Source organism: Stigmatopora nigra, chromosome 2 (genome assembly GCF_051989575.1).
Source record: "Stigmatopora nigra isolate UIUO_SnigA chromosome 2, RoL_Snig_1.1, whole genome shotgun sequence".
NCBI lineage: Eukaryota > Metazoa > Chordata > Actinopteri > Syngnathiformes > Syngnathidae > Stigmatopora > Stigmatopora nigra.
This window is the reverse complement of record NC_135509.1, coordinates 19500436-19527500: the sequence shown is the minus strand read 5'-3', so window position 1 is coordinate 19527500 and position 27065 is coordinate 19500436. Positions and strand designations below refer to the sequence as shown.

Here is a 27065-nt window from a genome sequence, read left to right as displayed (position 1 = left end):
CAGTTGGTGAGAACAGTTTGAGTATAGTACCTGGAACACTTTGGGTGCGGACACCAGGCAGGCCAGTGCGGAAGAGAGTGTTGCACCAAATATACCTGCAGTGATGAGTGGCGCAAACGCTGAAACCATACTCATTGACTGTAAACACAAAGATTTTGTTCACTTGTCTCATTATTAAGTCAAGAAAGTACACAGAAGTACATGTTTTTTTTTACCTGATAGTAATTACTAATGCCAAAGACGCATGTGTTGTTTTTAATGCAGTCACTGAAGTCCCAACCATACTGACAAGCTAATCCAACACAAGTACTGTTTGAGTTTGAGGAGGACAAGCTGTCATTTACCAGTCCAGACGCATCCCTGACCACACAGGACCCTGAAAATAAAAGGAATAATTAGCACAAAAATTACAATGACTCAACTTACTAACAATCCATCCTGCTATATATTGCAAAATCGCATTTCTCAATTGAGTGGTTAGCACTTCGGCCTCACAGTGGGGCACCTGGATTCAAATCCAGGTCGGTCCACCTATGTGGAGTTTGCATGCTCTCCCCTGACCTGCGTGGGTTTTCTCCAGGTACTCCGGTTTCACACCACATTGCAAAGACATGCATGGTAGGCTGATTGGCCACTCTAAATTGCCCCGAGGTATGAGTGTGACGTGTATGGTTGTACGTCTCCTGTACCCTGCGATTGGCTGGCCACCAATTCAGGGTGTCCTTTGCCTCTGGCCCAAAGTCAGCTGGTATGGGCTCCAGCACGCCCCCCGACCCGAGTGAGGATGAAGCGGTTCAGAAGAGGAGATGAGATGAAACATTGCATCCCTTCAAAATTCGTCTGAAACGATCTTTACGCATATAAAAAAACAATTAAAACAATAGGTGGCTTCACTTCCACTACCATCCATTAGTTGGCAGCACTCAGCCAGGCTGCCTTGCAATCTGCCGAAATTTTTCCACAAAAGAGTGTGTCGAAAGTTGGGCATGTTGATCAACTTGTGTTCCTTCAAAAGAATCCTGCCTGGAGGCTGATGTTTTCCACTATTTCCTGTTTTCCGTTTAACAACGTGCATATTTCAAATATGTGGAAAGTAATGTTCAAACAAAAACAAGCGTTTTACCTCTGTATTGTTGCGCCTAACTTATGTTGCACAGTTTTAACTTGAATAACTTAACTTGTCTTTTGGGCCTGTGACGGTTGATATACCTTGAAGGGTCAAGGCAATGTTTTGACCTGCTATTTAAAAAAATAACTTTTAAAAATAACTGCCAAGGTGTTTTTTTGATATTTCAATCCTGCATTTAAGCAAGTTTGGAATATGTCTGGTTTGCATTAAAACAGATCTACACATAAGTTGTGAAAATCTCATCTCATCTTATTTTCTGAATCGCTTTATCCTCATTCGGGTCATGAGGGTGCTGGAACCCTTCCCAGCTGACTTTGGGTTGGAAGCCCTGAATCGGTTGCAAGCCAGATCGTAAGGCACGAGGAGACGGATAACCATTCACACTCACACTCCTAACTAAGGGTCAATTTAGAGTGTCCAACCAGCCTACAATGCATGGTTTTGGAATGTGGGAGGAAACCGGAGAACCTATGAGGATTCGATCCCAGAACTGTGACGCTGACGAATTAGCCTCTAATCTGTTGGGCCGTCCCAAACATAAAACAAAAACACGCTTACTTTAGTGCTGAATGAGGGTTCAGAAATAAATGCATATAAATATATTTTTTTCCATCGTGATTATATTATCCAAAGTTTGATAAAACAATCACAATAATCGCCTTAAAATGGAATAAAAACATCCAAATCGTATTGCCAGATATGAGGCAATGCACCACCCCTATTTTCTATTATTCATTACTGTACATAATTATTTTATCATATTTCAACCACGTTGCACTCCAGATGTCTCCTCCATCTGGATCCTCTTTAAAAAAAAGGGATTTTTCTACTTTCAAACATTATAACATTTTGAATCACTCTTGTTTGGTTATATCTCATAATCAGACAAAACCCATGTTATGCTAATCGATTGATTTTAATCCTCAACAAAACGAATGAATGATGAAAACAGATTTAGTTTTCGGTAAAGGCCTACAATACCTATGGTAGCAGAGATTATGAGGTATGACAAGGTAGTCCAGAATATAGCCATTAGTGTTCCTCTCGGGATGGCCACTGCCGGATCCTAACAAGGGCAGAGGTAGAAAACGTACAAACAAGAATGCACAGTTGGACATTTGACACAGTGAAATATAAAAGATGACACATGAATATGGCACCTACCTTCAGATCTCCAGAGATGTTAGCTCCTGCAAGGATCCCAGTTGCAGAAGGAAAAAAAATGGAAAACATGCCAAAAAAGCTGCCCTCATGCCCCCGCCAATTGGGAACAAAATTAGTTGTAAAAATGTCCACTATCAAAATAAAATTTATTTGTTATTTGCCATGCTGTGAGACATTCAGTTACACACAAACTAAAAGGATAAACTTTTATTGTTGCTACAAAAAGGTTTACTGACCTTTATAGCTGAAAAAACCTTTGGCTTGCTTCTGTGGTGACACGGGAATGATGGTTCCAACAATGTAACTGGAAAATGAGACCACGATGACTATGAAAAAGAGAATCTGGGCCTTTGGAAAACAAAAAACAAAAAAACTGAAATACTGCATATCAAATGAGCCAATTGTGTTTTTCTAAAGTTACTACATTGTAGAATGTTTAAGAATACGTTTATTTTTATCTATTTAACATATTTTACAATTTAAAATACACAAATACACAAATTGAGATGCTTGAATAAAGCCGTGTGACATGAAAACCAAAAACGGCATTCAACTGACTTGATCTTGTGCATAGTTTTCACAAGACACCCCAAATAACTACGGCTCAATTTTTGATTGCTTAAACAAACTTGATTTTGTTCTGAAGGATCATCAGGACAATAAATTATTTCATTAAATGGATGACTAACAGGTCATTCTCAATTATTTGAATTAATATTTATAAATATGCATCATTAACTATTAATAATTATTAATATTAATAATTTATTTTAATTCCATAATAAGCAGATTTTGCCCTTCTGGCAATCTTCAACTACAATAGTGTTTCTCAAACATTATACACCCCTAAAAAAATAATCAGCTCTCATAGCTTCAGCTGGTTCCCAACAAAGTAACATCAGCCCAAAGACACGATTAGCACATGTGGAGAGCGAGCATGCTTTCTGCTGGCAAAACTAAGTCTTAGTTTAATAATTAATTAGTCCTAAGACTACATACAGTGGTACCTCTACTTACAAATGCTTCTACATACTTCAGGTTACCAAACCTTTTGATATTCAAATGAATGTTCCAATATACATAAACAAGATCCTAGTTACAAAATCACCCAAAACATTTACTGTATCCGTTACTTAATTTTGAAATTGTAGCTCTGCTGGCTTCGCATTGGAGCCTCACAACAACAACAACTTTCTTTTGACTGCCGTTTGCCATTACAGAGTTCTTCATTTACATGTATTAGCGCAAATGATATGAACAAGTTGCGAAACAAGTTTTGGAACCACTTCATTTATACCACTGTATATGTAGTATAGAATTTTGAGCCGACCCTACGTGCAGTTTGAAGGAGAATGAAAATAAATCTAACTATAAACCATGAGGCAGTGGTTTAAAATCTATTCTCATCTCATCTCATTTTCTGAATTGCTTTATCCTCACGAGGGTTGCGAGGGGTGCTGGAGCGTATGCGAGCTGACTCCGGGCCAGAGACGGGGGACACCCAGAATCGGTGACCAGCCGATCACAGTTAACATCTATTCTTTTTAACTAATGTTTGTTTTTTTTCCTCCTATTTTAGGGCTTTACATAGATAAGATTTGACTTGACTGTACTTCAATTGACAATATAATTATGTAAATGTTTATAAGTATACAGAGCTAAACAATTTAGCTGGAGTTAAATATAGCTCAACTATATATGCATAAAAGTTAGTTTTTTAAAGATTATATTTATCAACTTTTTCATATACCACACAGTGCACCACTTTATGAGAAGCATTGAACTACAAAACATGTTACTTTATTAATAAAAATGAAAAGAAAATTTTGAATACTAAGTCATAAATATTTTACAGTATCACAATAATTGTAATCTATTGTTAAAACGTTTTAGTTGACTGTACCTTTGACTCCCACGCCATGCCCGCCATTGAGATAGCAAGAAGACATGTTACTGTGATGATCCCAATAATACGGATGTCATTGATTCGGTTCACCATCACAGCGCCATTTTCCTTTGGGACAAAAGTAAAGACTAGCGAAACTCAAACTTTTGAAAAACAATATTCAACATGCAATAAACCACGAAACAAAACAAGTAAAATGAAAACAAAACAAAAATGTCTGCCAAACAATTTCCATGTGCAATAAAATACTACAGCAAGTGACTTTGAAATTAAAGCACTGCGTATTTTGGAGAGGATTCCATCCCAAAAAGTGACCAAGATGGCCGTTTTTTGCAGCCAACTAGCATGCTATCCATTGGCTTTCGATTTTCTTCTTGCCAAGTGACCGTTCTGTCAACATGTATTAGATAACTAAGCACAAAAAAGCTAGACAGAATCAATATTTATTGTGATGAATTGCTAGAAAGAGTGGGCGTTCCCTTGGGCATTGTTTTTCATGCAATAATTATGAAATTGCATTTTTACCCCAACAATTACTTTGGTGAATTCATTTAGATTTTTTCACTTGCGCAAAATTCCACAGTACCCCCAATATCATATTGACTTGTAGGGGATATTTCCCCAAAGTTTGAATCGAACCATAATTAAAAGTCATTATTGTAAGAAATGTAATCTTTTTTTACACTGTAGCACATGGTATTCTACTTACGTGCATAAGGTCTACAACTGTTTCAGCAAAGCCCACGGTGTGCATAGCCACAGCCACAGCATTGGCAAAGGCAAAAATCAGACCAATGGACCCTCCCAGCTCTGGCCCAAGACTACGACTGATCAGAAAATAGGTCCCACCTAAACAATATAGACGAGCCATTAATTCTGGTCAATCATTAAAAATAGGTTAATGTACTATAAGTCAACTGCAATCAGGATTGCTGCTTATTGTTATTATCATTATTATTATCAGTGAAATATACATTTCTCCAAAGTGGCTTAGTCTCAATATTGCTTGGATCAGTCATTCATTGATTTCAGATGCAACAAACCCCCTTTGACTTTTCCGTTGGTAGCAATGGCAGATGTAGAGAGCCCAGTGATGCCAGTTATACACGAGGACAGAAGGATTATAACCCAGGTCAGACCTGGTTCAACAGAAGGTTAAAGGAAAACATTTAAAAATACATGACTTATGCTATTATTTTTTGACCATGATTTGGATGATGAATAGTGTGTGTAAGGTTAATGGTGGTCTTTTTTTACTTGCCTATACCAGCTTGTGCAGTAATCCAAGGGAGCCTGAGGTACAAGATCACCCCCCAAATGTTTAACATGCAACGGATCTAAAAAGACACAAATGACTTACTTGGGCTAAATAAACAGGCTCCATTATTTGTTGAACATCCACATTATTTGAACTCAAGCATAAATATTGTTTCAAAGTTTGTTTATCTAAATTATACACCAAATATCAGCTATTTCTTTAAAGATATGTATGCCTTTCTTTGTTGTTGCACCTGGAAACTTAAGCTGTTGTGTTTTTCCGTTTGAAATTCTCTGTGTCTGGTGCCTGTGAAGATTTGACAATAATGCTTACCTTGACCATAGAATGAAGTCATTAAATTTGACTTAAGATACTTTATGACTTTAGAGGGTTGTCCAAAACGATTATTTTTTTACATCATTACTTACTTAATAAATTAATTAATTTATAATTAAATGAAGCAGGACTGTACCAAATCTTAAATTATGTTTGGTCTAATCAGCCATTGTACCATATTTTACCAAGTGCTTGTTTTTTTTCTCTTCTTCGTCAACTTCCTATCACCAGGTTTACTTCATGCGTCTATTTGCCACTTTTATATTGAATTTCGGCACAATTATATGGAACAATTCAACACACAATTATTAACATCACATCTAAAGACAAAAGAGTTAAAATATGAACGATAGGAAATAATATGGGTAAAAATTATTGTGTAGAAAAAATACAAATGTTGTCCTTTTTTTCCGGGACTAAAATCTTCATACTCAATAGCCTTCTCATGTTAAATCCGCAATAATACAAATCACATTGGGAAACACAATTTTTCTGTTTTAAGTTTGATAACTGTTTTTCTGAACAAGATTTTTATGCAGAGTCCAAATTAAAATTGTTTGGCTCTCACACAGTGTTTCCCACCCACAGTGCGACACACCTGACCATCACTTACAACACAAGTGAGCCCCGGGAAATTAATGTTAATATTCCAAGAGAGTAGTATTACAAGATTACATTTGAAATATGACAAACAATAAGTCCATATTGCAATATTACAAGATTAAAATGTATAATATTACAAGATTTAGTCGTTGTGTTGCTTATTTCTAATGTAACCTGAACTGAAATTGTTTGGTTAAACAGGCATCAACTTTTAGTGATGTAAAGTCTCTGTGACCTCAAAACTGCTTTTCACGTAATATTAAGACATTGAAGTAATTTTGGGAAAAAAAGTCATAAAAGTATGAGAATAAAAGCAGTAGATTGATTATTTTCGTATCAAGTAAACTGGAAGTTGTTCGGGTCTGTGATTTAAAAGTTTGGTGACATGAGGTTGGTGCAAAAAATTACATATTGAATTACTTTTCGGGGGTTTCTTTGATTTCTGTTCATAAAACTGATGAGAATGACTTAATCTTGTATGTATAAGTGACAGTGTTTTAAATTAGAAGCGTTTCTGTTGGTGGTGTGCATATGGATTTTTTTCCAAAAGTGTGCCACAGGACAAGAACAGTTGGGAAACGCTAGTTTAGAGTAACAGAGAACTTGACAGGTCCAAAAATGAAGATGTATGACGGTAGTTTTCTCACTATATAGTCATGTTCACTATTCCATTTGCATTTAATCCTTTTTGATTGTTTGTGTCTTTTGCTCCACCTTACAGCATTTTTCCATCTCACTTTTTTACTGACCATTACTCCATGAATCCAGCCAAATCTTGTTGCTTCAGGCAAAGGATTATTTTCCTCATCTTCCTCAGAACTCTCGCCTTGCGTGTCTCCAAGTGCCATCTCTTCATACAAAGGTGGTTGGGAGTCATTCTTGTAAATGCATATAAATACATACAAAGACAAATAATTGAAGCAGAAATGTAACAATTACACATTCACTTTAGAATGAAAAGAAAGCCCCTATACAAATATTAAAATTGGACGACTTATTGATTACATAAAACTTCACCTCAGGTTTGGCATACAGCTGGTATAGCGATGGCCTGAAGCACTTTCGCCGTCCACAAACTTCTGTGTTGGTGTAGAAGTCATAGTTTGGTGGGGCATCCAGAGTATCATACCCACTTCGAACAGTCGACCCACAGGACTCAACTTGATTGCCATCTCCATAGTGATTATAATATTCGGATTCATGGCCTCCGGGTGTTGTCTCCCCGTTTTTCACTGATTGAAGAATTCTGGGTCTCTGCACAGAGAGCTGAATGCCATCGTTGATAACTTGCAGCTCCATTCAAATTAAAAATATACCCGATTGATATATCCGCTCAAACTGGAAAATCAAGCACATAAAGCCATTCTTTTGTTAAGACCATATGGAGGAGGGTTCAAAGTGCTGGTCATTTTTATATTTGTCTTGAGTCAGACCAGCAAAAGCTTTAGGCCATGTAAGAGTTGAGGTTCAATGAACAGTTCAAGAGCAAGACCATTACATGATCCATTAAAACACACCACAATCAGATCAATCTGAATTAACATGGTGTAGTACTAGGAAAGGAAGGACATTTTTATATTAATTTTTAAACAAAATCAATAATTAATTTTTAATAACCAGTACATTTTTTAGTTCAAACATAGGTTGTAAAAGGGATCATTAAACTTTTGCAGCCAGCATTATGATTTATTTTTCTGAAAAATTTGAAAGTCATCACTGGACTACTTGTTTGATGTAAGGCACTTGACAGAGTAGTAGGAAAAGCAAAAGGTTGTGGTACTACATTTAAAAAGACTGAGTTGAAAGTAGCAAATTAGTGCAGCGTTAAAGTCCTATGTATTCCACCCAATACAGATTGTAAAAGTAAAATGCATCCCTTCCATTCATTTTATTTTGGGGTCATTCAAAACTCCCAATCTCATTTCCAGCAGATTCAAAATGTTGCTGCACGACGTTAAACTGAGGTACAAAAGAGCGGTCACATTTTACGAATTCTGGCCTTGCTCCACTGGCTTGCTGTGCATTACAGAGTCTAATTTAAAGTTATATTTCTCTGCAAATCTTTAACCGTCCTTGCTCCACCTCACCAAGCTGCGCTGCTTCACAAATAACTCACCTGTTTGGTCTCTGAGGTTTGCTGATTAGCTCCTGTTGAGCCCAAAGCAAAATGGAAACTCAGAGGTAACAGAGCTGATGCTTTTGTGACTCAATTTTTTTTTAATGTCCCTTTCTGTTTATTGGTCACTCAATTGTATTTATTCGTCTATATTTTAATGTCACGGTCTGTGAATGACTGTGTTTCAGATGTTGTCGAAATAAAAGCGCATAGAAAATGTAAATAAAGTTAGTAGGGCATTGTTGGGATACTAAGATTGTCATATTCGGCAGACCAAAGTGAATTTGTGTAATCATAAATTAAATTGTGGTAGAATCCATTTTTGTTCACAATACATTGTGTAAACTAAATACCTAGTAATAAAAAATATAAATATGAAATATAACAATGTAAAACATCAAGACTAAAATCCAACCAGCTCTCTCTGGATAACATCGGGAAGTTCTGTCTGATCGACTCACATCTTTGAGTGATTTTAAACCCAGAGCTCCCAGACACAACCGAGTGTTCTGACTGAATGACACATGTCTATGGAAGGGTTTGACCTACCAGCCTCCCAAATAACAGTCAAGTATGATACCGATTTTCATCACAGATACAAGGGTCGCTAATAACGGGCATAATGGGATTGATGTTTTGCCCCCGAATTCATAAAATGATTTTTTTTTTGGTCCAGGAGATAAGGGAACTTAGTGGTTGAGCGCTCGCTTAGCATTTGAGAGACAGAGGGATTAATGCCCACATTTTCCATCTATGTTCTGAGGAAGGTGGGAATTAATGGGACTGACATTTGCCCCAGAATCCATGAAATAAAATATATTTTTTCTTGGTCCAGGAGAACCAACTCTAAGGGGCATTAGCTCAAGTGGTAAAGTGCTCTTATGCATGTGAGAGGCAGTGGAATCGATGCCCACATTCTCCCTCTGTGTTCTGAGGAAGGTGGGAATCAAGGGGACTTAAACTCTGCCCTCAAATTATATTTTTTCCTGGTCCAGGGGGGCATATCATAAGCTCAAATGGATGAGCGCTTGCTTTATATGTGAGAGGCAGTGGTTCAAAGCCTACATTCTCCAACCGCCAAGAAGCTACTGTTCTTGCTAAACAAGGTCTTGAATGAATCCATGACTTTGCCTTACCAAGTTTTCTGTCCTTAAGGAATTGATTCCTGGGACAATGTAATGTCTTTGCACATGAGAGCTAGAGCTCATACTCCCCACATTCCACACTACATCTTGTAAATTTCACGAAAACAAGAACATGCTTCTAAAGTTTAGAAGCATGTGTGTGTTTTTGTGAAATTTACAAGATCTGGACATTGAATGTTTGTTGCAACGTAAAAAAGATTCGATACTCTCATTCTCCATCTATGTACTGGGGAAGGTCGGTTAAAAATGGGATAGATGCTTTGCCCCCGAATTCATAAAATAAAATGTTTTTTCTTGATCCGGGAAAACCTAAGATTGCATAAGGGGAATTGGCTCAAGTGGTAGAGCGCTCACTTAACATGTGAGAGGCAGTGGGATCGATGTCCACATTCTCCATCTATGTTCTGAGGAAGGTGGGATTCAAAGATATTTACACTCTACCCTCGAATGCATGAAATATAAAATGTATTCCCCTGGTCCAACTTTACCTGTCATAAGGGGAATTAGCTCAAATGGTAGGGCGCTTGTGTGACAGGGTAAAGTGAGTTAGTTATAAATGAGTGCATGTGTTATGTAAAATTGGTTTTGGGATTGGGGGTTTATCATTCTTTGATTATTGATGCTTCCAGCCAAATAGCAAGGATATAGAGGGGTACTCGAGTTGTTGTGTAAAAATGGACTCACGTAGCTATCACGTGGTAATCACGCAGGAGACATGCAGGAAACATGGAGGAGACATGCAGCGGGCATGCGGGAGACATGCAGATGATGCGTGGGGGTCATGTAGAGGGGTGTAGTTAAAAGCAGACGGGGTTTTCAGGCATATCACTAAAGGTTTGCTTGAAGTAACAACAACGGACCTGTCTGATTATTTCCCCCTGTCTTTTAAAGGCAAATACATTGCCCGGAGTTCAGGGGTGCAACACTTGCTTTGCACATGCGAGACAGTGGGATCGATACCCACATTCTCCAACCGAAAACTACTGTTCTTCACTTAGTCAAAGTACCAAGTCTCTTTGAACACCGCTTATACTAAGTCAGTGTTTTTTCTTGATCCAGGAAAACATGAGATGGTGTAATGGGAATTAGCTCAAGTGGTAGAGCGCTCGCTTAGCATGTGAGAGGCAGTGGGATCAATGCCCACATTCTCCAATTGAAAACTACTGTTCTACATTTGGTCTAAGTACCAAGTCTCTTTCAACACCACTTATACTATCAATGCCATTTACATTCTGCCCTCGAATTCATGAAATAAAATTTATTTTTTCCTGGTCCAGGTGAGCCTATCATATGGGGAATTAGTTCAAATGGTAGAGCGCTCGCTTTGCATGTGAGAGGCAGTGGGATTGATGCCCACATTCTCCAACCGAAAACTACTGTGCTTCACTTGGTCAAAGTACCAAGTCTCTTTCAACACCACTTATACTAGTCAGGGTCGCATTGTGCTTGAGTCTATCCCAGGAGACTTTGTACGATGACAAACTACACCCTAACCTTGAGACTAAACCTTACCAGAAATTGGGCATTCATGATTCTTATTTCGGAGAACATTCAAAGACACAATGTTTTGCAAGAGATATGTTGCCCCATTTAGTGGCCATTGTATTTATGGTGTTGCAGATTAGGACCAGAGTCAATACTTTCATTAAAGTTAGGACCCATGCTAAACAAGGTCTTGAATGAATCCATGACTTTGCCTTACCAAGTTTTCTGTCCTTGAAAAATTGATTCTTGGGACAGTGTACTGTCTTTGCTCATGAGAGATAGCACCCGTACTCCCCACATTCCCCACTACATGAGTATTTACTCGTCTAAAATTCTCTGAATGTTTATCTGAATGTAGAAACACTTTTAGTATCATGACTTAACCCAAAGGAAATTGTAATGAACAGACAGGTTCCATTTATTCTGTTAGGACAATGCATAGTTTCCGGGAACATTAAGGGACTCCACGTCTGAATTTAGAGCAGACCCATAGATCTAAAGGAAAAATGACAAATTACCCCGTTTCCAATTCCTACTTCACAGTGCCTTAATTACTGAAAGAGACAAGTCTTTAGAAGCATGTTTGTTTTTTCGTAAAATTTATAAGAACTGGACATTGAATGTTTGTTGCAACGTAAAAAAAGATTTGACCAATGTCATTGCTTTTGTGGACATCCTTCAAGGAAGACACCAGACAGTTGGGAGTACTGTAAGGGGTATTGGCTCAAGTGGTAGAGTGCTCATTCAGCATGTGAGAGGTAGTGGGACTGATACTCTTATTCTCCATCTATGTACTGAGGAAGGTCGGTTAAAAATGGAATAGATGTTTTGCCCCCAAATTCATAAAATAAAATATTTTTTCTTGATCCAGGAAAGCATAAGATCGTTTAAGGGGAATTAGCTCAAGTGGTTGAGCGCTTGCTTGGCATTTGAGAGGCAGTGGGATCAATGCTCACATTCTCCATCTATGTTCGGAGGAAGGTGGGAATAAATGATATTTACACTCTCTCCTCGAATTTATGAAATAAAAAAATATTTTTTCCTGGTCCAGGTGTGCCTATCATATGGGGAATTAGCTCAAATAGTAGAGCGCTCGCTTTGCATTTGAGAGGCAGTGGGATTGATGCCCACATTCCCAACCGAAAACTACTGTTCTTCACTTGGTCAAAGTATACCAAGTCTCTTACAACGCTGCGTATACTAGTCAGGGTCACATTGTGCTTGAGTCTATCCCAGCAGGCTTTGCATGATGACAAACTACACCCTAGTGCCTTAATTACTGAAAGAGACAAGTCTTTAGAAGCATGTTTGTGTTTTCGTGAAATTTAAAACATAATATACAATTACACCCATATATATACATATTTATATATTAACAACCCGTTATAATCCAAAACAATGTACTTGTTGCATAAATGGTCATAACTTATGACTATTGTAACTTGTGTTACCTTTTGTTTTCCAACTTAGAGAAGTCCGTAGCTAGCAGGGCAAATAAAGAAATTTCAATAGCATAGCTTAGCTTCATTTGCTACGACCGTCTTACACACATACAAATTGCAATGCTAACTCTAATCGCGGCCGAGGCTACGTTGCTAATGCTATTACATGTGCTCTACCCGAGGCTCGTGAAATCTCAATAGCATAACTCCCTTTGTACGACCGTCATATACTGCACAAAGTTAAACGAACATTACTAAACATTATCTTCTACCTAACATACTAAACATTGTCTCTAGCAAACCCCACACTCAATCGGTCTCTATAACAAAACAACATACCTTTAAATACAGGTGGGAAATAATCAGACTGGTCAGTTGTTGTTATCTTCACGCCAACTTTTACTGTAATGCCTGAAGATCCCCGCGTTTCAGCTAATGAACCCAGAGATAAAAAATCGAATACCGATCCATATTCTTGCAAATTGGCTGGAGGCATCAATAATCATGTCTGATATACATCCAATCCCAGTTGAACCAAAGAACTAACTCACAGTATCATGCGCGAGCTCCATCAGAGTTTCTTGTATTTCCAGGAAGGTTTGATCACACAGTCCCTCGGAAATAGTTATGTACTCTGCCAGAAATTCTGACATCTCTGGGTGGATCTGAACCACCAACCTCTCGGTTAACAGCCGAGCGCGCTGACCTATTGCGCCACAGAGACACTGGGCATTATGAAATGTGTCCATCTGAAACAAAAAACAAACAACTAGCTCAAGGGACATTAAAACGTGAATACAATTCCTATGTCTTAAAAAAATATTTTGCTGAAATATCGGATCCCGGAATGGAAAGGAATACATGTGAGATGTTAAAAGACAGTGGTAAAAAGTTAACATTCACATGTCTTGAGATTTCGGAGGAAAGTTAGAGGTCAATCTTTTTAGGTTCAAGCGGAACTACTTTCATTGAGAGCTTAGTCTCTCCAGCAACATTTTAGTTATTTCAGAATGCAGCATGGAAGGCACATAAGGTACTGCTGGGAGTTGAACCCAGGATCTCCTGTTTACTAGACAGGCACTTTGACCAGCTAAGCCACAGCACCGACAATTACAACGAAACATTAAAATCAACAAGATCAAATCACACAACTAAATTCTCTATAGATAAAACCTCCAGGTGCATAAGACCCTCCTCCCTCAAAGTCAACTGTAATGTTCTCAGGGTAATTGAGTCTTATCTGGCTGGACCCAAACAATCAGCCATTGTCAACAGCCATTTACACTGGACAATAACCTTTCAATCAAGGGGGATGTGACAGGGTAAAGTGAGTTAAGTTATATATGAGTGCATGTGTGATGAAAAAATGGTTTTGGGATTGGGGGTTTATCATTCTTCGATTGATGCCTCCAGCCAAATAGCAAGGGTATAGAGGGGTATTCGAGTTTATGTGTAAAAATGGACTCACGTAGCTATCACGTGGTAATCACGCAGGTATCACGCAGGAGACATGCAGGAGACATGCAGCGGTCATGTGGGAGACATGCAGATGATGCGTGGTGGTCATGTAGCGGGGTGTAGCTAAAAGCAGAGGGGGTTTTCAGGCATATCACTAAAGGTTGGCTTGAAGTAAACAACAACGGACCTGTCTGATTATTTCCCCCTGTCTTTTAAAGGTATGTTGTTTTGTTTTGATGACCGATTGAGTGTGGTGTTTGCAAGAGACAATAGTTAGCATTTGAGAGAGAACATAATGTCCAGTAATGTTTGTTTACTTTTTTGTGTGTGCGTGAATGTAAGAGTCTCGGGTGTATAGTCTATAGCAAGCTACCTTCGGCCGCCATTATAGCGTTAGCATGATAGTGTGCAGTATATGACGGCCGTAGTAAAGGAAGGTATGTTATTGAGATTTCACGAGCCTCGAGTAGAGCATGGGTAGTGGCGTTAGCAAGGTACCCTCGGCCGCCATTAGCGTTAGCATTGTGATGTGTATGTGTGTATGACGATCGTAGCAATGAAGCTAAGCTATGCTATTGAGATTCCTTTGTTTGCCCTGCTAACTAGCTGAGGACTTTGCTAAGTTGCAAAACAAAAGGTGACAATTTTTAAAGGTGACCTGTCTGATTATTTCCCCCTGTCTTTTAAAGGTATGTTGTTTTGTTTTGATGACCGATTGAGTGTGGTGTTTGCAAGAGACAATAGTTAGCATTTGAGAGAGAACATAATGTCCAGTAATGTTTGTTTACTTTTTTGTGTGTGCGTGAATGTAAGAGTCTCGGGTGTATAGTCTATAGCAAGCTACCTTCGGCCGCCATTATAGCGTTAGCATGATAGTGTGCAGTATATGACGGCCGTAGTAAAGGAAGGTATGTTATTGAGATTTCACGAGCCTCGAGTAGAGCACGGGTAGTGGCGTTAGCAATGTACCCTCGGCCGCCATTAGCGTTAGCATTGTGATGTGTATGTGTGTATGACGATCGTAGCAATGAAGCTAAGCTATGCTATTGAGATTCCTTTGTTTGCCCTGCTAACTAGCTGAGGACTTTGCTAAGCTATGCTATTGAGATTCCTTTGTTTGCCCTGCTAACTAGTTGAGGACTTTGCTAAGTTGCAAAACAAAAGGTGACAATTTACCATAGTCAGAAGTTATGACCGTTTATGCAACAAATACATTTGTTTGGATTATAACGGGTTGTTAATATATTTACGTGTATATTTAGGTGTTATTGTACATAGTGTTTTTGTGTGAATACATTTGGCATATCACTAAAGATTGGCTTGAAGTTAACAACAACTGCCCTGTCTGATTATTTCCCCCTGTCTTTTAAAGGCAAATACATTGCCCGGAATTCAGGGGTGCAACAGGGAGTTCAACCAACGGACAAACTCTCAGTCACACGTGCGAGCTCCATCAGAGTTTCTTGTATTTCCAGGAGGGTTTGATCACATAGTCCCTCAGAAATAGTTATGTACTCTGCCAGGCATCCTGACGTCTCTGGGTGGATTTGAACCACCAACCTCTCGGTTAACAGCCGAGCGCGCTGACCGATTGCGCCACAGGGACACTGTGCATTTTGAAATGTGTCCATCTGAAACAATAACCAAACAACTAGCTCAAGGGACATTAAAACGTGAATACAATTCCTATGTCTTAAAAAAATATTTTGCTGAAATATCGGATCCCGGAATGGAAAGGAATACATGTGAGATGTTAAAAGACAGTGGTAAAAAGTCAACATTCATATGTCTTGAGATTTCGGAGGAAAGTTAGAGTTCAATCTTGTAAAGTTCAAGCGGAACTACTTTCATTGAGAGCTTAGTCTCTCTAGCAACATTTCAGTTATTTCAGAATGCAGCATGGAAGGCACAGAAGGTACTGCTGGGAGTTGAACCCAGGATCTACTGTTTACTAGACAGGCACTTTGACCAGCTAAGCCACAGCACCGACAATTACAATGAAACATTAAAATCAAAAAGATAAAATCACACTAAATTCTCTAAAGATAAATCCTGCAGGTGCATTATACCCTCCTCCCTCAAAGACAACTGTAATGTTCTCAGCGTCATTGAGTCTTATCTGGCTGGACCCAAACAATTAACCATTGTCAACAACCGTTTACACTGGACAAGAACCTTTCAATCAAGGGGGAGTTCAACCAACGAACCAACTCGCAATAACAAGTGCGGGCTCCATCCGATGATCTTGTGTTTCCAGGAGGATTTGATCACACAGTCCCTCAGAAATAGTTACGTACTCTACCAGGCTTACTGACGTCTCTGGGTGGATTTGAACCACCAGCCTCTCGGTTAACAGCCGAGCGCGCTGACCTATTGCGCTACAGAGACACTTGGCGTTAAGAAATGAGTCCATCTGAAACAATAACCAAACAACTAGCTCAAGGGACATTAAAAAGTGAATACAATTCCTATGTCTTTAAAAAAATATTTTGCTCAAATATCGGATGCCGAAATGACAAGGAATTCATGTGAGATGTTGGAAGACAGAGGTCAAATTTTAACATTCTCATGTCTTGTGATTTCGGAGGAAAGTTAGGGTTCAATCTAGTAAAGTTCAAGCGGAACTACTTTCATTGAGAGCTAAGCCTCTCTAGCAACATTTTAGTTATCTCAGAATGCAGCATGGAACGCCCGTCAGGTACTGCTGGGAATTGAACCCAGGATCTCCTGTTTACAAGACAGGCACTTTGACCAGCTAAGCCACAGCACCGACAATAACAATGAAACATTGAAATCAAAAAGATCAAATCACACAATTAAATTCTGTGACCCCTGGAGTCTGCGAGAGCGGGGGCGGAAGATGACTCATCAGCGGACCACACGGTAACGAACATTGCAAAGGAAACGACAACGAATCAGATGATCGGCACAACAGTTGACGGAGTAACAGCACTGGCAGGACACAAGATACAAAGCTGCATCTGTGGCCGGGAAAAGGTTACATCAGAGAGGGGTCTCAAGATCCACCAGGGCAGGAAAAAGTGCCTGGAAGAGCTTAGCGAGGGGCCTCGCATTGACCACTACTTCCTCAGAGGTAGGACAAATAAGTCGAGTGAAGCCCAGTGGCGGGACACTCACCACAGTCCACAGGGTATCAGAACCCCAGACGAAGCTCAACCAAGCACGGATCCACCAACGGACATGAGTCCACCGACACAGACCTTGTCCATCTTGAAGGCCTGAAAGGGAGCTATGGTTTGGAGGGATTTGGGGTGTGACCGCGTGGTTCCACCTTGCGCCACACACCTGGGGCTGATCATCCTGTGGTGGGCCAACCTCTGCAGAGGGTGTCTTGTTATAAGTGGCTGAAACACCCAATGACGTGTGGGGCTAACAACTGATGATGTGGCGTGCAGGTGGCACCGCGTGATCCTAGCCAAATCCCACCCCATGTAAGACGTTATCTCCAATCTCTGTCAATTGATGTGCTGAACATTAGGGATAATTAACACCTAGTCCTATAAAGAAACCTGATGTCTGGTGTCAAAACCAGTGACCGCTGCGAAAGGGCAGCTGACAACCTGGGAAAGACCTGGTGACGGCCTGAAGAGACTGCTGGCAGGAGGGAATAGACCCCAACGGGGCTGGCAAGGGTTAGCTACCCTTGCTGGCAGGAGCCTTTCACTACACAGTGTCTTGGATCCACCCAATTATTGCTTTGAAGATTTCTAAAGGAAAAACACCCCTGGAGTCTGCGAGAGCGGGGGCGGAAGATGACTCATCAGCGGACCACACGGTAACGAACATTGCAAAGGAAACGACAACGAATCAGATGATCGGCACAACAGTTGACGGAGTAACAGCACTGGCAGGACACAAGATACAAAGCTGCATCTGTGGCCGGGAAAAGGTTACATCAGAGAGGGGTCTCAAGATCCACCAGGGCAGGAAAAAGTGCCTGGAAGAGCTTAGCGAGGGGCCTCGCATTGACCACTACTTCCTCAGAGGTAGGACAAATAAGTCGAGTGAAGCCCAGTGGCGGGACACTCACCACAGTCCACAGGGTATCAGAACCCCAGACGAAGCTCAACCAAGCACGGATCCACCAACGGACATGAGTCCACCGACACAGACCTTGTCCATCTTGAAGGCCTGAAAGGGAGCTATGGTTTGGAGGGATTTGGGGTGTGACCGCGTGGTTCCACCTTGCGCCACACACCTGGGGCTGATCATCCTGTGGTGGGCCAACCTCTGCAGAGGGTGTCTTGTTATAAGTGGCTGAAACACCCAATGACGTGTGGGGCCAACAACTGATGATGTGGCGTGCAGGTGGCACCGCGTGATCCTAGCCAAATCCCACCCCATGTAAGACGTTATCTCCAATCTCTGTCAATTGATGTGCTGAACATTAGGGATATTTAACACCTAGTCCTATAAAGAAACCTGATGTCTGGTGTCAAAACCAGTGACCGCTGCGAAAGGGCAGCTGACAACCTGGGAAAGACCTGGTGACGGCCTGAAGAGACTGCTGGCAGGAGGGAATAGACCCCAACGGGGCTGGCAAGGGTTAGCTACCCTTGCTGGCAGGAGCCTTTCACTACACAGTGTCTTGGATCCACCCAATTATTGCTTTGAAGATTTCTAAAGGAAAAACACCCCTGGAGTCTGCGAGAGCGGGGGCGGAAGATGACTCATCAGCGGACCACACGGTAACGAACATTGCAAAGGAAACGACAACGAATCAGATGATCGGCACAACAGTTGACGGAGTAACAGCACTGGCAGGACACAAGATACAAAGCTGCATCTGTGGCCGGGAAAAGGTTACATCAGAGAGGGGTCTCAAGATCCACCAGGGCAGGAAAAAGTGCCTGGAAGAGCTTAGCGAGGGGCCTCGCATTGACCACTACTTCCTCAGAGGTAGGACAAATAAGTCGAGTGAAGCCCAGTGGCGGGACACTCACCACAGTCCACAGGGTATCAGAACCCCAGACGAAGCTCAACCAAGCACGGATCCACCAACGGACATGAGTCCACCGACACAGACCTTGTCCATCTTGAAGGCCTGAAAGGGAGCTATGGTTTGGAGGGATTTGGGGTGTGACCGCGTGGTTCCACCTTGCGCCACACACCTGGGGCTGATCATCCTGTGGTGGGCCAACCTCTGCAGAGGGTGTCTTGTTATAAGTGGCTGAAACACCCAATGACGTGTGGGGCTAACAACTGATGATGTGGCGTGCAGGTGGCACCGCGTGATCCTAGCCAAATCCCACCCCATGTAAGACGTTATCTCCAATCTCTGTCAATTGATGTGCTGAACATTAGGGATATTTAACACCTAGTCCTATTAAGAAACCTCTATAGATAAAACCTCCAGGTGCATAAGACCTTCCTCCCTCAAAGTCAACTGTAATGTTCTCAGGGTAATTGAGTCTTATCTGGCTGGACCCAAACAATCAGCCATTGTCAACAGCCATTTATACTGCACAAGAACCTTTTAATCAAGGGGGAGTTCAACCAACGAACCAACTCTCAGTCACACATACAAGCTCCATCAGAGTTTTGTATTTCCAGGAAGGTTTGATCACACAGTCCCTGAGAAATAGTTATGTACTCTGCCAGGCATCCTGACGTCTCTGGGTGGATTTGAACCACCAACCTCTCGGTTAACAGCCGAGCGCGCTGACCGATTGCGCCACAGGGACACTGTGCATTTTGAAATGTGTCCATCTGAAACAATAACCAAACAACTAGCTCAAGGGACATTTAAACGTGAATACAATTCCTATGTCTTAAAAAATTATTTTGCTGAAATATCGGATCCCGGAATGGAAAGGAATACATGTGAGATGTTAAAAGACAGTGGTAAAAAGTCAACATTCACATGTCTTGAGATTTCGGAGGAAAGTTAGAGTTCAATCTTGTAAAGTTCAAGCAGAACTACTTTCATTGAGAGCTTAGTCTCTCTAGCAACATTTTAGTTATTTCAGAATGCAGCATGGAAGGCACATAAGGTACTGCTGGGAGTTGAACCCAGGATCTCCTGTTTACTAGACAGGCATTTTGACCAGCTAAGCCAAAGCACCGACAATTACAATGAAACATTAAAATCAACAAGATCAAATCACACAACTAAATTCTCTATAGATAAAACCTCCAGGTGCATAAGACCCTCCTCCCTCAAAGTCAACTGTAATGTTCTCAGGGTAATTGAGTCTTAACTGGCTCGACCCAAACAATCAGCCATTGTCAACAGCCATTTACACTGGACAATAACCTTTCAATCAAGGGGGATGTGACAGGGTAAAGTGAGTTAAGTTATAAATGAGTGCATGTGTGATGAAAAAATGGTTTTGGGATTGGGGGTTTATCATTCTTCGATTGATGCCTCCAGCCAAATAGCAAGGGTATAGAGGGGTATTCGAGTTTATGTGTAAAAATGGACTCACGTAGCTATCACGTGGTAATCACGCAGGTATCACGCAGGAGACATGCAGGAGACATGCAGCGGTCATGTGGGAGACATGCAGATGATGCGTGGTGGTCATGTAGCGGGGTGTAGCTAAAAGCAGAGGGGGTTTTCAGGCATATCACTAAAGGTTGGCTTGAAGTAAACAACAACGGACCTGTCTGATTATTTCCCCCTGTCTTTTAAAGGTACGTTGTTTTGTTTTGATGACCGATTGAGTGTGGTGTTTGCAAGAGACAATAGTTAGCATTTGAGAGAGAACATAATGTCCAGTAATGTTTGTTTACTTTTTTGTGTGTGCGTGAATGTAAGAGTCTCGGGTGTATAGTCTATAGCAAGCTACCTTCGGCCGCCATTATAGCGTTAGCATGATAGTGTGCAGTATATGACGGCCGTAGTAAAGGAAGGTATGTTATTGAGATTTCACGAGCCTCGAGTAGAGCACGGGTAGTGGCGTTAGCAATGTACCCTCGGCCGCCATTAGCGTTAGCATTGTGATGTGTATGTGTGTATGACGATCGTAGCAATGAAGCTAAGCTATGCTATTGAGATTCCTTTGTTTGCCCTGCTAACTAGCTGAGGACTTTGCTAAGCTATGCTATTGAGATTCCTTTGTTTGCCCTGCTAACTAGTTGAGGACTTTGCTAAGTTGCAAAACAAAAGGTGACAATTTACCATAGTCAGAAGTTATGACCGTTTATGCAACAAATACATTGTTTTGGATTATAACGGGTTGTTAATTTATTTACGTGTATATTTAGGTGTTATTGTATATAGTGTTTTTGTGTGAATACATTTGGCATATCACTAAAGATTGGCTTGAAGTTAACAACAACTGCCCTGTCTGATTATTTCCCCCTGTCTTTTAAAGGCAAATACATTGCCCGGAATTCAGGGGTGCAACAGGGAGTTCAACCAACGGACAAACTCTCAGTCACACGTGCGAGCTCCATCAGAGTTTCTTGTATTTCCAGGAGGGTTTGATCACTTAGTCCCTCAGAAATAGTTATGTACTCTGCCAGGCATCCTGACGTCTCTGGGTGGATTTGAACCACCAACCTCTCGGTTAACAGCCGAACGCGCTGACCGATTGCGCCACAGGGACACTGTGCATTTTGAAATGTGTCCATCTGAAACAATAACCAAACAACTAGCTCAAGGGACATTAAAACGTGAATACAATTCCTATGTCTTAAAAAAATATTTTGCTGAAATATCGGATCCCGGAATGGAAAGGAATACATGTGAGATGTTAAAAGACAGTGGTAAAAAGTCAACATTCACATGTCTTGAGATTTCGGAGGAAAGTTAGAGTTCAATCTTTTAAAGTTCAAGCGGAACTACTTTCATTGAGAGCTTAGTCTCTCTAGCAACATTTTGGTTATTTCAGAATGCAGCATGGAAGGCACAGAAGGTGCTGCTGGGAGTTGAACCCAGGATCTACTGTTTACTAGACAGGCACTTTGACCAGCTAAGCCACAGCACCGACAATTACAATAAAACATTAAAATCAAAAAGATAAAATCACACTAAATTCTCTAAAGATAAATCCTGCAGGTGCATTATACCCTCCTCCCTCAAAGACAACTGTAATGTTCTCAGCGTCATTGAGTCTTATCTGGCTGGACCCAAACAATTAGCCATTGTCAACAACCGTTTTCACTGGACAAGAACCATTCAATCAAGGGGGAGTTCAACCAACGAACCAACTCGCAATAACAAGTGCGGGCTCCATCCGATGAACATGTGTTTCCAGGAGGGTTTGATCACACAGTCCCTCAGAAATAGTTACGTATTCTACCAGGCTTACTGACGTCTCTGGGTGGATTTGAACCACCAGCCTCTCATTTAACAGCCGAGCGCGCTGACCTATTGCGCCACAGAGACACTTGGCATTAAGAAATGAGTCCATCTGAAACAATAACCAAACAACTAGCTCAAGGGACATTAAAAAGTGAATACAATTCCTATGTCTTTAAAAAAATATTTTGCTGAAATATCGGATCCCGAAATGACAAGGAATTCATGTGAGATGTTGGAAGACAGAGGTCAAATTTTAACATTCTCATGTCTTGTGATTTCGGAGGAAAGTTAGGGTTCAATCTAGTAAAGTTCAAGCGGAACTACTTTCATTGAGAGCTAAGCCTCTCTAGCAACAGTTTAGTTATCTCAGAATGCAGCATGGAACGCCCGTCAGGCACTGCTGGGAATTGAACCCAGGATCTCCTGTCTATAAGACAGGCACTTTGACCAGCTAAGCCACAGCACCGACAATAACAATGAAACATTGAAATCAACAAGATCAAATCACACAACTAAATTCTCTATAGATAAAACATCCAGGTGCATAAGACCTTCCACCCTCAAAGTCAACTGTAATGTTCTCAGGGTAATTGAGTCTTATCTGGCTGGACCCAAACAATCAGCCATTGTCAACAGCCATTTAAACTGCACAAGAACCTTTCAATCAAGGGGGAGTTCAACCATCGAACCAACTCTCAGTCACACATACAAGCTCCATCAGAGTTTTGTATTTCCAGGAGGGTTTGATCACACAGTCCCTGAGAAATAGTTATGTACTCTGCCAGGCATCCTGACGTCTCTGGGTGGATTTGAACCACCAACCTCTCGGTTAACAGCCGAGCGCGCTGACCGATTGCGCCACAGGGACATTGTGCATTTTGAAATGTGTCCATCTGAAACAATAACCAAACAACTAGCTCAAGGGACATTAAAACGTGAATACAATTCCTATGTCTTAAAAAATTATTTTGCTGAAATATCGGATCCCGGAATGGAAAGGAATACATGTGAGATGTTAAAAGACAGTGGTAAAAAGTCGACATTCACATGTCTTGAGATTTCGGAGGAAAGTTAGAGTTCAATCTTGTAAAGTTCAAGCGGAACTACTTTCATTGAGAGCTTAGTCTCTCTAGCAACATTTTAGTTATTTCAGAATGCAGCATGGAAGGCACATAAGGTACTGCTGGGAGTTGAACCCAGGATCTCCTGTTTACTAGACAGGCACTTTGACCAGCTAAGCCACAGCACCGACAATTACAATGAAACATTAAAATCAACAAGATCAAATCACACTAAATTCTCTAAAGATAAAACCTCCAGGTGCATAAGACCCTCCTCCCTCAAAGTCAACTGTAATGTTCTCAGGGTAATTGAGTCTTATCTGGCTGGACCCAAACAATCAGCCATTGTCAACAGCCATTTACACTGGACAATAACCTTTCAATCAAGGGGGATGTGACAGGGTAAAGTGAGTTAAGTTATAAATGAGTGCATGTGTGATGAAAAAATGGTTTTGGGATTGGGGGTTTATCATTCTTCGATTGATGCCTCCAGCCAAATAGCAAGGGTATAGAGGGGTATTCGAGTTTATGTGTAAAAATGGACTCACGTAGCTATCACGTGGTAATCACGCAGGTATCACGCAGGAGACATGCAGGAGACATGCAGCGGTCATGTGGGAGACATGCAGATGATGCGTGGTGGTCATGTAGCGGGGTGTAGCTAAAAGCAGAGGGGGTTTTCAGGCATATCACTAAAGGTTGGCTTGAAGTAAACAACAACGGACCTGTCTGATTATTTCCCCCTGTCTTTTAAAGGTACGTTGTTTTGTTTTGATGACCGATTGAGTGTGGTGTTTGCAAGAGACAATAGTTAGCATTTGAGAGAGAACATAATGTCCAGTAATGTTTGTTTACTTTTTTGTGTGTGCGTGAATGTAAGAGTCTCGGGTGTATAGTCTATAGCAAGCTACCTTCGGCCGCCATTATAGCGTTAGCATGATAGTGTGCAGTATATGACGGCCGTAGTAAAGGAAGGTATGTTATTGAGATTTCACGAGCCTCGAGTAGAGCACGGGTAGTGGCGTTAGCAATGTACCCTCGGCCGCCATTAGCGTTAGCATTGTGATGTGTATGTGTGTATGACGATCGTAGCAATGAAGCTAAGCTATGCTATTGAGATTCCTTTGTTTGCCCTGCTAACTAGCTGAGGACTTTGCTAAGCTATGCTATTGAGATTCCTTTGTTTGCCCTGCTAACTAGTTGAGGACTTTGCTAAGTTGCAAAACAAAAGGTGACAATTTACCATAGTCAGAAGTTATGACCGTTTATGCAACAAATACATTGTTTTGGATTATAACGGGTTGTTAATTTATTTACGTGTATATTTAGGTGTTATTGTATATAGTGTTTTTGTGTGAATACATTTGGCATATCACTAAAGATTGGCTTGAAGTTAACAACAACTGCCCTGTCTGATTATTTCCCCCTGTCTTTTAAAGGCAAATACATTGCCCGGAATTCAGGGGTGCAACAGGGAGTTCAACCAACGGACAAACTCTCAGTCACACGTGCGAGCTCCATCAGAGTTTCTTGTATTTCCAGGAGGGTTTGATCACTTAGTCCCTCAGAAATAGTTATGTACTCTGCCAGGCATCCTGACGTCTCTGGGTGGATTTGAACCACCAACCTCTCGGTTAACAGCCGAACGCGCCGACCGATTGCGCCACAGGGACACTGTGCATTTTGAAATGTGTCCATCTGAAACAATAACCAAACAACTAGCTCAAGGGACATTAAAACGTGAATACAATTCCTATGTCTTAAAAAAATATTTTGCTGAAATATCGGATCCCGGAATGGAAAGGAATACATGTGAGATGTTAAAAGACAGTGGTAAAAAGTCAACATTCACATGTCTTGAGATTTCGGAGGAAAGTTAGAGTTCAATCTTGTAAAGTTCAAGCGGAACTACTTTCATTGAGAGCTTAGTCTCTCTAGCAACATTTTAGTTATTTCAGAATGCAGCATGGAAGGCACAGAAGGTGCTGCTGGGAGTTGAACCCAGGATCTACTGTTTACTAGACAGGCACTTTAACCAGCTAAGCCACAGCACCGACAATTACAATGAAACATTAAAATCAAAAAGATAAAATCACACTAAATTCTCTAAAGATAAATCCTGCAGGTGCATTATACCCTCCTCCCTCAAAGACAACTGTAATGTTCTCAGCGTCATTGAGTCTTATCTGGCTGGACCCAAACAATTAGCCATTGTAAACAACCGTTTACACTGGACAAGAACCTTTCAATCAAGGGGGAGTTCAACCAACGAACCAACTCGCAATAACAAGTGCGGGCTCCATCCGATGAACATGTGTTTCCTGGAGGGTTTGATCACACAGTCCCTCAGAAATAGTTACGTATTCTACCAGGCTTACTGACGTCTCTGGGTGGATTTGAACCACCAGCCTCTCGGTTAACAGCCGAGCGCGCTGACCTATTGCGCCACAGAGACACTTGGCATTAAGAAATGAGTCCATCTGAAACAATAACCAAACAACTAGCTCAAGGGACATTAAAAAGTGAATACAATTCCTATGTCTTTAAAAAAATATTTTGCTGAAATATCGGATCCCGAAATGACAAGGAATTCATGTGAGATGTTGGAAGACAGAGGTCAAATTTTAACATTCTCATGTCATGTGATTTCAGAGGCAAGTTAGGGTTCAATCTAGTAAAGTTCAAGCGGAACTACTTTCATTGAGAGCTAAGCCTCTCTAGCAACATTTTAGTTATCTCAGAATGCAGCATGGAACGCCCGCCAGGTACTGCTACTCTGCCAGGCATCCTGACGTCTCTGGGTGGATTTGAACCACCAACCTCTCGGTTAACAGCCGAGCGCGCTGACCGATTGCGCCACAGGGACACTGTGCATTTTGAAATGTGTCCATCTGAAACAATAACCAAACAACTAGCTCAAGGGACATTAAAACGTGAATACAATTCCTATGTCTTAAAAAATTATTTTGCTGAAATATCGGATACCGGAATGGAAAGGAATACATGTGAGATGTTAAAAGACAGTGGTAAAAAGTCAACATTCACATGTCTTGAGATTTCGGAGGAAAGTTAGAGTTCAATCTTGTAAAGTTCAAGCGGAACTACTTTCATTGAGAGCTTAGTCTCTCTAGCAACATTTTAGTTATTTCAGAATGCAGCATGGAAGGCACATAAGGTACTGCTGGGAGTTGAACCCAGGATCTCCTGTTTACTAGACAGGCACTTTGACCAGCTAAGCCACAGCACCGACAATTACAATGAAACATTAAAATCAACAAGATCAAATCACACAACTAAATTCTCTATAGATAAAACCTCCAGGTGCATAAGACCCTCCTCCCTCAAAGTCAACTGTAATGTTCTCAGGGTAATTGAGTCTTATCTGGCTGGACCCAAACAATCAGCCATTGTCAACAGCCATTTACACTGGACAATAACCTTTCAATCAAGGGGGATGTGACAGGGTAAAGTGAGTTAAGTTATAAATGAGTGCATGTGTGATGAAAAAATGGTTTTGGGATTGGGGGTTTATCATTCTTCGATTGATGCCTCCAGCCAAATAGCAAGGGTATAGAGGGGTATTCGAGTTTATGTGTAAAAATGGACTCACGTAGCTATCACGTGGTAATCACGCAGGTATCACGCAGGAGACATGCAGGAGACATGCAGCGGTCATGTGGGAGACATGCA

General features: G+C 41.0%; 1 protein-coding gene and 15 non-coding genes across 16 annotated transcripts in view; all 16 read right to left on the bottom strand.

Annotated features, from left to right (window-relative positions):
- Window positions 1–7753, bottom strand: part of slc12a3 (solute carrier family 12 member 3) — a 20035-nt gene extending 12282 nt beyond the window's left edge. The window contains exons 1-11 of the mRNA XM_077738441.1: window positions 7414–7753; window positions 7146–7274; window positions 5461–5536; window positions 5243–5338; window positions 4909–5048; window positions 4197–4307; window positions 2530–2641; window positions 2294–2424; window positions 2111–2195; window positions 216–376; window positions 31–138 (exon numbers count right to left, since the gene is read on the bottom strand). Of these exons, the coding sequence (XP_077594567.1) occupies window positions 31–138; window positions 216–376; window positions 2111–2195; window positions 2294–2424; window positions 2530–2641; window positions 4197–4307; window positions 4909–5048; window positions 5243–5338; window positions 5461–5536; window positions 7146–7274; window positions 7414–7695 (1431 nt within the window). The 5' untranslated portion in view covers window positions 7696–7753. The remainder of the gene's footprint in view (window positions 1–30; window positions 139–215; window positions 377–2110; window positions 2196–2293; window positions 2425–2529; window positions 2642–4196; window positions 4308–4908; window positions 5049–5242; window positions 5339–5460; window positions 5537–7145; window positions 7275–7413) is intronic.
- A 5862-nt stretch (window positions 7754–13615) lies between these two features.
- trnat-agu (transfer RNA threonine (anticodon AGU)) lies at window positions 13616–13689 on the bottom strand. Its single transcript has one exon. It is a non-coding gene; the product is annotated as a tRNA-Thr (tRNA).
- Window positions 13690–15574: 1885 nt separating this feature from the next.
- trnan-guu (transfer RNA asparagine (anticodon GUU)) lies at window positions 15575–15648 on the bottom strand. The gene has a single exon. It is a non-coding gene; the product is annotated as a tRNA-Asn (tRNA).
- Window positions 15649–15955: 307 nt separating this feature from the next.
- On the bottom strand, window positions 15956–16029 carry trnat-agu (transfer RNA threonine (anticodon AGU)). Its single transcript has one exon. It is a non-coding gene; the product is annotated as a tRNA-Thr (tRNA).
- Window positions 16030–16356: 327 nt separating this feature from the next.
- On the bottom strand, window positions 16357–16430 carry trnan-guu (transfer RNA asparagine (anticodon GUU)). The gene has a single exon. It is a non-coding gene; the product is annotated as a tRNA-Asn (tRNA).
- Window positions 16431–16738: 308 nt separating this feature from the next.
- On the bottom strand, window positions 16739–16812 carry trnat-ugu (transfer RNA threonine (anticodon UGU)). Its single transcript has one exon. It is a non-coding gene; the product is annotated as a tRNA-Thr (tRNA).
- Window positions 16813–19673: 2861 nt separating this feature from the next.
- Window positions 19674–19747, bottom strand: trnan-guu (transfer RNA asparagine (anticodon GUU)). Its single transcript has one exon. It is a non-coding gene; the product is annotated as a tRNA-Asn (tRNA).
- A 1795-nt stretch (window positions 19748–21542) lies between these two features.
- Window positions 21543–21616, bottom strand: trnan-guu (transfer RNA asparagine (anticodon GUU)). The gene has a single exon. It is a non-coding gene; the product is annotated as a tRNA-Asn (tRNA).
- A 307-nt stretch (window positions 21617–21923) lies between these two features.
- trnat-agu (transfer RNA threonine (anticodon AGU)) lies at window positions 21924–21997 on the bottom strand. Its single transcript has one exon. It is a non-coding gene; the product is annotated as a tRNA-Thr (tRNA).
- A 709-nt stretch (window positions 21998–22706) lies between these two features.
- On the bottom strand, window positions 22707–22780 carry trnai-uau (transfer RNA isoleucine (anticodon UAU)). Its single transcript has one exon. It is a non-coding gene; the product is annotated as a tRNA-Ile (tRNA).
- A 328-nt stretch (window positions 22781–23108) lies between these two features.
- trnan-guu (transfer RNA asparagine (anticodon GUU)) lies at window positions 23109–23182 on the bottom strand. The gene has a single exon. It is a non-coding gene; the product is annotated as a tRNA-Asn (tRNA).
- Window positions 23183–23489: 307 nt separating this feature from the next.
- Window positions 23490–23563, bottom strand: trnat-agu (transfer RNA threonine (anticodon AGU)). The gene has a single exon. It is a non-coding gene; the product is annotated as a tRNA-Thr (tRNA).
- Window positions 23564–25355: 1792 nt separating this feature from the next.
- Window positions 25356–25429, bottom strand: trnat-agu (transfer RNA threonine (anticodon AGU)). The gene has a single exon. It is a non-coding gene; the product is annotated as a tRNA-Thr (tRNA).
- A 327-nt stretch (window positions 25430–25756) lies between these two features.
- Window positions 25757–25830, bottom strand: trnan-guu (transfer RNA asparagine (anticodon GUU)). Its single transcript has one exon. It is a non-coding gene; the product is annotated as a tRNA-Asn (tRNA).
- A 337-nt stretch (window positions 25831–26167) lies between these two features.
- Window positions 26168–26241, bottom strand: trnan-guu (transfer RNA asparagine (anticodon GUU)). The gene has a single exon. It is a non-coding gene; the product is annotated as a tRNA-Asn (tRNA).
- Window positions 26242–26548: 307 nt separating this feature from the next.
- trnat-agu (transfer RNA threonine (anticodon AGU)) lies at window positions 26549–26622 on the bottom strand. Its single transcript has one exon. It is a non-coding gene; the product is annotated as a tRNA-Thr (tRNA).
- Window positions 26623–27065: the final 443 nt, after the last annotated feature.